Source organism: Dermacentor silvarum, chromosome 4 (genome assembly GCF_013339745.2).
Source record: "Dermacentor silvarum isolate Dsil-2018 chromosome 4, BIME_Dsil_1.4, whole genome shotgun sequence".
Lineage (NCBI taxonomy): Eukaryota > Metazoa > Arthropoda > Arachnida > Ixodida > Ixodidae > Dermacentor > Dermacentor silvarum.
In genome coordinates, this window is record NC_051157.2 from 9,441,495 (window position 1) to 9,454,462 (window position 12,968).

At 45.8% G+C, this 12,968-nt stretch overlaps 1 protein-coding gene across 1 annotated transcript in view; it reads left to right on the top strand.

Annotated features, from left to right (window-relative positions):
• LOC119449410 (nuclear pore complex protein Nup98-Nup96-like) overlaps positions 1-12,968 on the top strand; it is a 186,190-nt gene that overhangs the window by 160,017 nt on the left and 13,205 nt on the right. The window contains 2 exon segments of the mRNA XM_037712580.2: positions 7,887-8,095; positions 10,583-10,883. Of these exon segments, the coding sequence (XP_037568508.1) occupies positions 7,887-8,095; positions 10,583-10,883 (510 nt within the window).

Here is a 12,968-nt window from a genome sequence, read left to right on the forward strand (position 1 = left end):
CAGCGGAGACGGCGAACGCTCCCCTCAAACGGGCGCCCCAAAGAGTGCTCGAGGAAGAAAGAGAGACGAAGTGGAGGAGAAGGGCACGCGGTGCGAACGAACAGCCAGTGAGGCTGAAACCAGAATCTTAAGTGCAAGTCGGGAAATATCACGGCGCGCAGTAGCGAGCGAGGGCCACGAAACTGCCAACGCCGACCAGCGCTCACTTCACGATAACGGCAGTAAACGAAACTTCAGGGAGCGGGCGGCGCCGTCACGGCACGGCGAAAGGCGCACGAGTAGACCGTGGAATATGAGGGAGGAGGGCGGCAGGGAAGCGGATTTCGCCTCGGCAACTCTGCCGCTTCGGTGGCTCCCCTCGCCCTCCCTCGTAGCTCCCTCACTTTCGACTGTCACCGCCGCCGTGCAGGCGCCGCCTCTCCAGCCGTCCCGGCGCCAGCTCCCCGAAGTTTCGTTTTCTGCCGTTATCGGGAAGCGGGCGTTTACCGGCGTGGGGCAGTTTCGTTGGCCGGCCTGGGACACCGCTGCTGCTTCCCTCTGCACCGTAGCCGCAGCGTGCAAGGTCAACACGGGACTAGAAAGTAGAGGAAGCATAAAAGAGAAAGAAGGGTTCACTGCCATTTTCTACGCGTGGCTACGGTAGCGTGGCTGAGACGTCGGCACGTACATGCATGTTCCGGCGCAACACGGAATCGGCGACCTTGCCATTTGAGAGAGGGTGAAATTTCCGCCGCTTCTCTTTTTTTTTTTTCGCGCGCAACATTGAGGGGTCTCTCCTAAGCTTTTACTCTGTGGCGGTGCCGGAGCAATGCTGGTCGGAGGCGCCGCCACATGAATTATTTCGAATTAACGAGATTCAACTGTAAATTGAATGCAAACATTCTAGCCGCATTCCCCGACTGTCGCATACGCGTTCCGGCTCGGTGCACATGTTTTGCTTATGTGCGGGCTTTGAAAATTGTTGCTTTGGTTATAGTGCGGTACCGCTTATAGTGCGGATATTCGCAACTCCGGCAGACTTACGTTATAAGCGGTCTACACTGTATTCGTATGTCCCAAAAATTGTGGCAGAAATAACTTATATCAATGCTTCCATGTTTTTTTTGTTTTTTTGTCTGTTTAATAAGTAAAGAAAATATCACACGAACTTTAGTATATATGAGTTCGAAACCAGCAAAGCAGTGCATGCAGCTGATATGAAAAACGTAAAGGTCATGCAATGAACAAGTTGAAGACAAATATTTTGATTAATCTTTGTCATTCAAGAACCTTGTTTACATTTTGTGCATATGCAATGGCCAGGGAAAAACCTCAATGACTCTGTCCTGCGTTGCAATAGATTGTGCATGAGCAGCTGTTACCGGTCGTGTATTGTAATTACACCGAGATTATAGTCGCAACATTGACTACATATAAAAAGCAGGAGCTCTGTAAAATATACATTAGAAATTGGAAGATAGAATGGAATATACGAATGCGAAGATACAGCTTGATAAAGAGCAAAAAAGTGTCGCTGGAAACAAAGTTCACTGCTTGTATGCAGAAAACCTTGCAACAAGATATTTAAATATACGTGTAAGTCTCCAATAAATCTACGTATTTAATCAAACGTCACTGTATATAATGCGTCAAACAAGACTGCGCAACATGTGTCTACATGTTGCGCAGTCACAGATAGTAAACTTTACGCATAGAAAGACAGACAATCCAGGCAAGAACAAAACTATGATCGCAGAAATCCTAATATGTACTTGTGCCATGCGGCAGTCGCGACAGCACCATATTGGTAGAATAATAGAGGAATAATGAGGAAATCCACACGAAAATGTGTAATTTAACTGCCTGCAGAGCGGCAACAAATATTCTGCACCCAAAATAAAGAAGGGCATTGCTTCTGTTCAAAAAAAAAAAAAGTAAAAGCAGGTAGCTAAAAAGGAAAGAAAAGGCCAAACGAAAGCCACAGATGATGTGGCAAGTTGAACTACCCAATGTCCGAGTGTGTTTGTTGGGAAATGCCGTGTGAGCCGGGCTTTCAGTGAGCAACGTCGGTCAAAATTGGTTATTGATGTCCTCGTAATTTTTGTATTCTCATGATAATTTTGATCATGATGCTAACTGTTAGAATAAACGGCGAAAATTTCGGCGGTTTTAAAAGCTAGTGAACAGTCATACGTTTTCATAATTACAAGTCTATGGACCTGAAGGAACAGAGCTTTTACTTGCATTGATTTTTGCTGCTTCGCTATCTAAAGGACAAACTTCACTCGGGGGGAAGTTTAGTGAAGCGGTCAATGACTTCGGACATGTTGATGCCGACGTCTCTGTGAGCGTATAGAAGCGCTAGCCTAACCATGCGTTTCTCAGACATTGTAGAGTGCGAGTAGTTTTTAGTAATCTCATGTTAAAAAATATTCTCTCTGCGCTGGCAGTGGTCACTGGAAGGGTGACTAGAATCTGCAGCAGTTTGTACACATTTACATAGAACCTGCAGTCGCAAGGAGAGAGGGCATCTATTCCGGTGCTGAAACCTAAAAACACTCCTTCGATGTCGTTGGCATCCTTGTTTAGGTACCTTGCACAAACAGTAGGCTGTTCGATTCCAGCAATATCCGTCGTTTCGTCAACAAGTATGGAGAAGCAGCCTGCAGCGTTTACTTTTGCATCTAGGCTTTCTTTGATAATTTCCCCACAAATTTCTACTATTTGGTTTTGTACAGCTGGGCTTAAATACGAGACATTACTTGGGCAACTTTCCAAATGGTTCTTCAGATATGTATCTCCACAATCAGCTCGCATGCGAAGAAGTGCTCTGAAAATACCAGTAATTTCAGAGGGGGTTTGCTTAAATCCACAGGACCACTGTCCCTATGGCCACGAAGAGCCAGACCTTGTCGCCCACAAAAAAGAACTGCCTGAATAATAGACCGTTAACTTTCTTCTGTTTTCTCTTACTTTACTTTGCCTGCCCTGGGCCAGCTGATCGATCACATTAGGCGCGGTTCCTGAAAATGTTTGGAGAAAAATATGAGCCGCCAGCTGACAGTCATGGTGATATTTAGTATTTTCGTGTGTGTGGAAGATTTCGAGCGCGTGCTTCCATTTCTGGAACGGCTTGGACACGAGGGCTCCAGTGCGCGCATGTTGGCCCAAGTTTATAAGAACATTAAACCAATAACGTTCCAGAATTGAAAATCTAAAGCACGCCTTAGCAATTTTCAGTGCACCTTTCACGTCAAAAGTTTATAAGAACTTTAAAACCAGTAAAGTTTCGGAATTGAAATTCATGCGCTCCGTAGACTCCACGGCCACTGAGAGATGCCGCAACGCGCCCGGTCGCTATCGAAAAGCCCTTGAAAGTTCGTGCTCGGATGGGGCTCCTTGCATTATGTGACTCCAGGTGCAAGGGCGTTGCCACGAAATCCAGCCTGAGTTCGCAATGTTCGTGCCGAAATGTCTTTTCGAGCTTGAAAAAGACATTGTAGACAAAATCCAGTATGATTCCCGGCGCTGGTGGTTGTTTTGGTCGGCGGTGCATGCCAGCACGCAAAAATTTCGGGGAGAGGGGGCTGAAGCCTCATCAGCACCCCCCCCCCCCCTTGGCTACGTACCTTCTCCGCTTATATGCTTGTGGTGTGTTAGGGTCCTTGGCTTTGCCGAAACTTGGCTAACGTACCTTTGCGGTTTGAGGTGCCAGCGTCAAGTTATGGTAGAAAGAAAGAAAGACAGTGTTTAATCACCCCAACAAAAAAGATTCAAAGAGACATGCAGTAAAACCCCAATGATGAGGGGTGTACATATACGAAATAGTAGATTTCGAATTGAATATTGAATCAAATATCATAAAATGTTTCACAAAATTTAGTGCTTATGAATTTTGGGCAACAAAGTGTGGTGCTGTCCGCGCTCGGGAGTCTCGTAGCATTGCATAACAATAATGTTGCAAGCTATCAGTAACATAAGTACATAGAAATCAAGATATACATTACGGTCTGCTCTTATTTAAGGGAATATCGAATTAGTATCTCAGCACTGATTACAGCTCAGTTCCAGTATATGAAGGTCGGGAAAATGGTTTTTATAAATATAATTTTTGTTGGTTAGAATCAAGTGTTTTTTTTTTTTCCTTCTGAAACTAATGAATTAGTCTGCTGTACCGAATACCAGTAAGGTTCTCAGTTTAATAGTGGACCTGTGTTTTGTGCCAATCTTTTATTTACTGCACAGAAAGTTTTACTTTCCAGTTTTCTCAAAAATACAGAAGGGCTAAACCAACTTTACGGCAGTTGGGTTATTAGTATAAGGTGAATTGGCGTGATAGATGAAAGGACTGCGCATCACGTGATTCGATCACCGCTCCACGCGAAACCAGCAGCGTCGGTAAAGAGCAGGCACCGTCCGCGCCGTTTCATTGTCAGGTTCAGTGTGATTTGACACCTGTCGGAGAATCTCAAATCTGGAGGATCACTGCAAGTTCGTGCGACGCTTCTCCTCCTCGTTCATTGCCATATCTCGTTAGCGAGGCGGTTTGTTGGCTTTCCGAGCGCCCGATGAAGCAGTACCGATTAGTCCTAATGGCTGAGGTAGTGTGGCTGTGACAAAAATTTCCTGCTGGCCGATGTGGTGACGGGCCACAAGCCGTCGTGGAATGCTTCTGCTAATATGTTCATATGGTTGGCTCATCCATGATCGACGGCTGTTTGAAGCGACGTGAAGTTTGTCGCCTCGTATCCAGCACGATCTGCGTGCCTATCGGCGGCTAACTGGCCCGATCTTCGCGCATGCTTTCGCACTTAATGAAATACGTGCAGCTTTTCTTGCCGCTTCCTCTGTCCGCATCGTATTATCATTTCGATCAGTCCTGTCGACCCAGGATGAACTTTGTACCAACAGAGGCAGACACGGCCGACGCCACTGCTGATCCCCGCATCGGGCCAACATTGGGGAGCGCTAGCAGTGACAAAGTCAGCCTACTGCCTCAGCCGGGCTGGCCTGACAGTGGCGCGCTCGTTCCTCTTGTGCTGAAAACAAAGTGAGATGCTCGCTTGTGCGGCATCGAACACGAGGGGCTCTGCAGCGCACGCGAGATGTGGCACTGCGCAGGTCTCCATATCGAATATATTGAATGTTCAAAAAATGAAAGAGTAGATATTCAATTCTCAAGTCGAATTATTCGGAGGTTCACCATTCGATTCGATTTGGTGATATTCGTGTATGCACACAACTCCACCGATTATACATTTTCCTAGGGGCACGGGAAAAGAATGCATTATCTGGGAAAATGCAAGACATCCGATAATGCTTGTGGCTTCACTACAGATGAAGCAAGGAGCTGCTCTCATACACAACATAATCTTAACTTGAATAGAGAGCCAGCAAACTATAGAAAAATTTCTAAATTGATTCTGTTGAAACAAACTATCAAAAACCCGAAAAGTGACCATGTTAAGCAGTGACATGTAATGGTCAATGTAGGCTCCACAGTTGCACAAAGCCGCGTCAGTAAGAGCCCGTTGCAGCGGCTTCCCCGCAGCAGCGGCTTCCCCGCAGCAGCCCACCCCTCTCACGTTAAAACACCTGGCGCGCACTCAGTTTCCTATTCTGGTACCAGCCAATCTCTTCCCGGGTCGTCGCACGCCGCATTCTCAGTTATAGCTGTAAATCCTATTTCAATAAGCATATTCACCTATCTGGTTCGCAGCATGTGGGGCATAGTGCCGTTGGAAGCATACTGCACGGCTTTAAAAGGCGATAACGCAAACGCACCACCGTTCCCTCTGCAGGCAGCATGTAGTAAGCATCGTGTTTCGCTCTTGAGGCATCATAGCATATCCCGGCGTCACCTACCAGCTCTATTTCATTTTTATTTCTTGTCGCAGTCTTAAAACACTACACAATAATAGTAAAGCAACAATGTGCATCTCGGGCCGCTTGGGCCCCACGAGCTCTCCACGTGCTGGCGTCTTATGCCACAACGATTTAGCACCAAGTGGGCACATCAAAACTTCCCACAAAAGTACCCCGCTCGAAGCAACTGCTGACCCAGGCTAAATTCGAGCAGTGCAAACGTAAGCATGCCGAAGCCACAAAAACGACGTCGGTTCAGCCCGCTCGGGCACCACCAGCTTGATGCATGTCGGCATCTCGTGTTGCAGCGGTTGTCGTAACGCTTCGCATTATGTAGATATCAACTACAGTTATGTCTGTGAAATTTTTTAGCGACTTTGGATCGTACATTTTCCCAGTTAGTATGGTTTTACTCTTTTTTTCCAAGCCTTATGAGCGAACTTCTACTGTAGTTCAGCATTCGGATCTTTTCATGGCTTGATTATTAGCTGCCTCTGATGCAGAAATGTGCACGAGTGTCATGTGATAAACTTTGCCTGACTAATTTTGCCCGCACAATTTGTGCGCAACAATCATCTGTAATTGCGCATAACTTGCAAAACAGAACCCGCCGTGGTTGCTCAGTGGCTATGGTGTTGGGCTGCTGAGCACGAGGTCGCGGGATCGAATCCCGGCCACGGCGGCCGCATTTCGATGGGGTCGAAATGCGAAAACACCCGTGTACTTAGATTTAGGTGCACGTTAAAGAACCCCAGGTGGTCCAAATTTCCGGAGTCTCCCACTACGGCATGCCTCATAATCAGAACTGGTTTTGGCATGTAAAACCCCGTAATTTTTAACTTGCAAAACAGAAATACTGAATTTCCACATGCAAATGAGAGCTTGCATGCTACAGTCAGGGGAGTCGCATTTTCTCTTTTCTGGCCTTGAAAATTGGGTACATGTTACAATGACAGGTGCATTTGTCGGGATAAGGGAGGGATGCCAATGGCGCTATGGCTCATGGCACACCGGGCCCCGCGGATGGCACACGCCTGGCCATCAACCGCAGTTCGGTACAAGCTCGAGGAAACAATAGATGACTACCACATGCACACTCGGAAAGCATTCATTACATTTGCTACGAACACTTCGTGCAGGCCAGCTAGCTATAGTTGACATCACTGAGGATTCTCTCGAAAAGAATAATACGCTAGGTAAAGAAGAACTTCCGACTTACCAGCTGGGGATACGATTGGCCGCGGCAATTGCCACGGCAAGAACGCGGTTGACTAACCACGTGCGGAGAAACAGCAGCGGCGGTGGACACTTCCACCCGTGCCACTTGCTGTGGTCCGAAGAGAGTCGGGCAATGTCTGAGGTATCTCAAGTGACCCACCTGGTGGCGCTGATAGCGCTTGTGATTACCGTGCGCTGCCCACAAAAGGAAAGTTTCCTCTCTACCCACCCTGCCTGGCGCGCGTGCGACGGTGATGGTACCTGAGGTTTCCCACACATTAGAATTGAATGTGTGATCATTAAATGCTCTGCAATGATGCGGTTGAACAGGTTATTGAGTATGGGCTGTAAGCAAGTTCAACAAAGGAGACCTACGTGCACCAAGTGCAAGTGACATTGTTGCTTGAGCCCCCCCTCCCCCCCCCCTTTCTTGCATTATTTTTTTAAATTTGCTGGAAGGGCAATGAAACCAGCAATTTATTGTGGCTTTAGATATGTGTGAATTTTATGAAACAGTGATTGTGCAGGAAGAGAAACTGGGGCTCCCTGTATGAGGTGTGGTGGCTTTGATTCTCATTTCTCATTTTGTGATTATTCTTGATAATGTATGAAACAAAAAACAACACATTGCAACAAGATACAAGGGCAGGTTATTTGCAGAGTGGACATGCCAAAGTTGGAAAGGAGACCTTGTTAAGCTGAATGTAAATTCTAGTGCTTTTTGTCAGTGATGCCGTGTCTCACTGGGATTGAAGCTAAACACGTTAACAGTGGAGAAGGTACCTTCATGTTTGTGTATACATGCTGCCTTGCGCTTGTTGCAGAGTGACCAACCACTACGGCCCTATGCGCGGCCCCCATACCCGCCTTGTCATGAAGACGATGGAAGTGATGAGTCCTATGTGTTGGACCCAGAGGCACCTTTGGACACGTGCTATCTGCTGCTCAAGCTGTACTGTGATCAGTCCCAGAGGTTGGATCGGCTGTTGGCGCCGGTGTCCTCTGTGCCTTCCCAACTGGACTTCAGGATCAGGTCAGCCAGGCAGCTGGACAGGGCTGGCAAATAAAAAAGGGGACACATGGTTTATGTATAGGAGTACAGTTGAAGCCACTTATAACAATATTCAAGTGCCAAGAAAATTCCGTTGTTATAACCTGGTTTCTTGTGAAAAACAAAGAAGTGACAGACATCAAAACATCTTTATTAGACAGAAAGAAGTACAGTACACTTACAGCATTACTGGTTTTAATAATACTCAGATGTTACAATAAGCAGCTCCGGCACCACGAACTTTTGTGAGGGTTCTATGGTAAAATAAACTGCTTATTATAATGTTCTCATGCTACGTTATTGATTATAACAGTTAAAGCTTTCTACTGAGTGCCTACAACAAAAGAAAAAGGAATGCAAAATCCATGAAAAGAATAGGAAAAAAAGGACTGGAATGCTGCCCCCGCCTGTGTTCTGTGCACACGCATGCCTTCACCGCATCGCAAGTCTCGCATGCCTCTCCCCCGTCTCCCTTCCAACCCTCTGAAACACGAGTTTGACTGTGTACATTTCCACTGAAATTCAGCAGAGTACCACAAGGAAAATTCTTTAATGTGGGAAACAGTTAGGGTGAATGTCAGCAAGTGAGGTTTGAACTGAGATTTCTGCAGTGACTATAGCTTATGTACAAATTAGCACTTTCTGTGCCAACTAGTTTTCTTTTTTCAGAAAATCACTAAAATTTCGCAGTTTTTTTTTTTTTTACTGGGTCATTAAATGTGTGCACATTGTTATTATCTGTTGTCTGTTGCTGTCAGCTGGCAAAGGGCAGATCTGGCATGCGGTGGTTTTGTTAAATTGAAACAGCAATATAAAGATTTGTCCAAGTCGAGGTTGGGGTCAGATTCATTTTGGCAGCTCGCAGAATCCTAAAATGCCGTTTGCAGAAAGCCTTTGTCTACAAGAAGACAAACCCGGTAGCACAGCATCTGCAGTTCGGTATCCCATGCCCAGAGACACACAGAGCAAAGATCGAATGTCATTCACGCTTTCTTGTGTAATGCGTATCGGACCAGAAGGCGTTTTGCAGAGTGGCGATCTGCTCTTGCCAATAATGAATGGCAGCAGTTTGCACGAGCCATTCATGTGCACAGCGAGCAAAACATAGAGCACCCTGCTCATTTTTCCTCCATGGCATGTACTGCCCATCAGATTCAGTCTCTTGTTTGACAGCATCTGCCAAAACAGTGTCATTTCAAACTTGTTGTATTGAATATTTCTGACGATGCAAGAAGTTATTGTGTGTCTGTCAGGATAAGCGTACTTGGAGGGGCACGGTGCGGTGCAGCATTCGATATATAAATGAATGGGAGTTTGACGTACGCGTAGTACATTGCTATACTTTTGCATGGCCTTTTCAAGGGGATTTAACAACTGTTTGGTATGGACAATAATTCGATATATCCGAGTTCTATATATCCGCAATCTACTGTATTATGAAGTGCCAGATTTTTGTTTGCCTTCGCCACTTTTTGAGGCTTTCCTCTCCTTTTGTACAATTTAGCACACTGTAAGCTATAGCTGTGAGGTCATCTGGTGGCACATCGTCCTGAGACGTCTGATTAACACACAGACTGCATGAGAAATTAACTCAAGCATAATTGTAAATGGCGTAAAGAACAGAAAAGAATGAAAAGCATCAGACACCCGAATGCACTCTCCCAACTGAAAGTTTAATGAAAGTAACGCACCCCCTTTTATACATGCCATAAATGCTTTTCATAATTGTGCAAATGTACTTCTCTGCACTGATAGCACTTGTAGTCATTCAAATCAAGACAAAGTGCTAGTTGCACATGCTGGGACTTGTGTTTTGTGCGTGGTTTGGTCACAAGAGCCACATCTAAATGTCTACATTTTTCATGTCATAAGTCGACTAAACCCTGCTTCTACGTGCTATTTGCAAAAAGGACTACGCCAACATTATTCGGACAAGCTGCCTCACAGGAGAGCCACCTTTACAATTATTAAAAGGGTCTATGGTCACATGATTTTTCTGAGTGTAAACCTTGCAGGATTAACCCAGTGGATAAAAGCATGTAAAAAACAAGACGAGAGAACCAGAAGAAAGAATGTAGATTACCATAGCCTTCTAGATTTTGAGAGAAAATGCGCTCTTGGAGAGCGATATGGATGGAGCACTAATACTGGTGCACTGAGTTCTGGTGCTGTCTGTGCTGGGTACTTTTCTTGGGAACTGATGTTCGTGCGTCATTGACACCTTGGTACATTTGAGCACAGGATAACAGGAGCACTTACGACAGTGAATCACTAAAATTGAATACTCGGCCATCTCAAGAACAAAAAATGTTCGTCTAAAAGCACATTCAAACAGTGGCCGTCCTGGCCCACATAGTTTTGTTTTTTTGCATCATATAGATTTAGGCATCGAAACCAACTTGCCCAGTTGTATTTATCTTATTCAAGCGTTTGTGCAAACATAATAATTTAGTGTCACTTGCCTTTCAGCTGGCTGCTGCACAAGCTGTTGCAAGCCTTTGGCTTTAGTCACCTGTCTGTAACTGCGGCTGAGACCCTGCACACAAGCTTTGCGGCCCAGCTCGAGTCATGGGGCCTGTGGCCCTGGGCAACATTTGCCCTCCTGCACCTGGAGGGTGCTGCAGGTCGCCGCAAAGCTGTCACTGAGCTTCTCATGCGGCATGCCTCGGGGTCACGCAGTGACTCCCACCCTGACACTGGTCTCACTGGAGACGAGACCTTTGTCTGCGACAAACTGGCTGTGCCACCTGCTTGGGTCTACCAGGCCAAGGTCTGTGGTGGTCATTTTTCACTTGTGAAATTCAGTGTAAATGCCAAGTGTTGGGTAAATAGTAGCACCTAGTGTATTCTGGCTAAGCCATCGGCGCTCTTTCTTGTCTATTGGGTTGTTCCGTTATGTGTAACCAATCTGCCCCACTGTGCACGCTTGTAAACCTTTGGCACACAGGTGGCCTTTTGCAGTGGATGCAGGGCCGGTATTTTGTAATGATGCCTTATGCCTTATACTATACTAGTTATATCACCCACCGCTCACGGCCGGCTGATCCCGTTGATAACATGAGCGGACCGTCGCTCTGACCACTGACCACGCGCGAAAAGCGTGAAAAGGTATTAGCATCGGGAAGGCATCGCTACAAAATACCGGCCCAGTTTAAGTATATTACTTGCCTGTTTCATTCCAAATAAATCAGTAGTGTGTGTCGTCTGTAGTGATGCAAGACAAAAAGGTATGTGCAGACAATGTGTACATCTGCAAACGTGCGCTTGGTCTTGTGAGCACATGTGTGCGTACGTGCCAGCGTGCGCGAGGCGGGCCTGCATCCCTCGACCCGGCGATCTTGCCGCCGCGGGCGTGACATTTCCCGCTTCCTTCATTCAAACCTGATCCCTCCGCTTGCTGATCCCGCCGCATACGAACAGTCAGTGCTGCCGTCCATCATGAACAAACAACAAAACAAAATCCCGCAGTTTTCTACCGCGAAATAAATGTTTTGGGTGAGTTCTGCCCTCTGTTACCCTTTTGCTTACTTACCGTATTTACTCGAATCTAACGCGCACTTTTTTTCCGATAAAGATGGGTCCAAAAATTGCCTGCACGTTAGAATCGAGTACGACCCTAAATTTGCGCTACCATATCGCCATCGGCATTTCAATATGGCCGCCTCCTACGCACTTCGAGCCTAGCTTCCGTAGCTTCGACCATGTGCTGTAGCACATGTGCTTAGGCATTAGTCTACCAATTTAGTTAAGCAGCGAATGTTTACAAGTTTATACGGCCGATAAAACTACTATCCTCACTTCGTATAGCTGTCTGCTAATTTTCTGTCGCAATCGATGCTTCGCCTTTCGGGCGAAACCGGGACTTTTATGTTCAGCGCAACTTTAGTGTATTGGGAGTAAATCGTAAATCGTGCGCGATAGTTGTATTTCTGTATGAAAGCATGAGGTGCGCGGTACTGTAAAGTTTTTTTTTTTTTGCCTCTCTTTTGGTCACGGAAAACGGGTGCGCGTTACAATCGAGGGCGCGTTAGAATCGAGTAAATACAGTAAGCGTTTCTTTTTCGAATTTTCGTGCCGAACCTGCATGTAAAGAAATCCTCTTTATAACGAAGTTTTTCGGGAATTTGTCAATTTCGTTATATCCAGGTTTAACTGTTCCTTTATATACAGCAGAACCTCAATAATTTGATTTCGATTTATCTGAAAATTCTTTTAATTCGTAGAATTTGTGCAGTCCCGTAACTGTCAATGTAAATTATGCTGGATAACTTGAAAAGGCCACATGTATCAATCCAGATAATGCGTAGTTTCTACTTGTGGCCTCCGAGACCAGTATTCTGCTATGCACTTTTGGATTCTCGCCCTCAAAGAAGCGATTCAGAGCAGCATCATCATTTGCTTTTCCATTTCTGCTTTTTTCCTTGTAAATTCCAGCTGTGTCGTATGTGCTCTCATGTTTTCTCCACTGTTGATGTGTTGTGTACGTACGATTTCCAATCACATGAAAAATCTCGGCCATGTGTGTGCATTTCCACTAGTATACGAAGGCCACGACGGGAATGACGGACTAGGTTACCTAGGCTTCGCCGACTACCGGGGGTGTGCAAATATTCAAAATTTCGAATGTGGACCGAATATTTTCCTTAGTCGAAGTGTATTCGATATTAAAAATGCATATTCGCACTGACTGCAGATATTCCAGCAAGTAACAAGTTATATGTGTGCCACGCATTCTCCTAAGAATAAGTTTATTCAATGAGAAATGCGCATTATGTGCGCATTGTCTATCTGCTCCGTTTCAGTCAATCTGCCTAACGCCCGTGAGACAGAAGCACTTTCGGTTTCGTTTTCACCA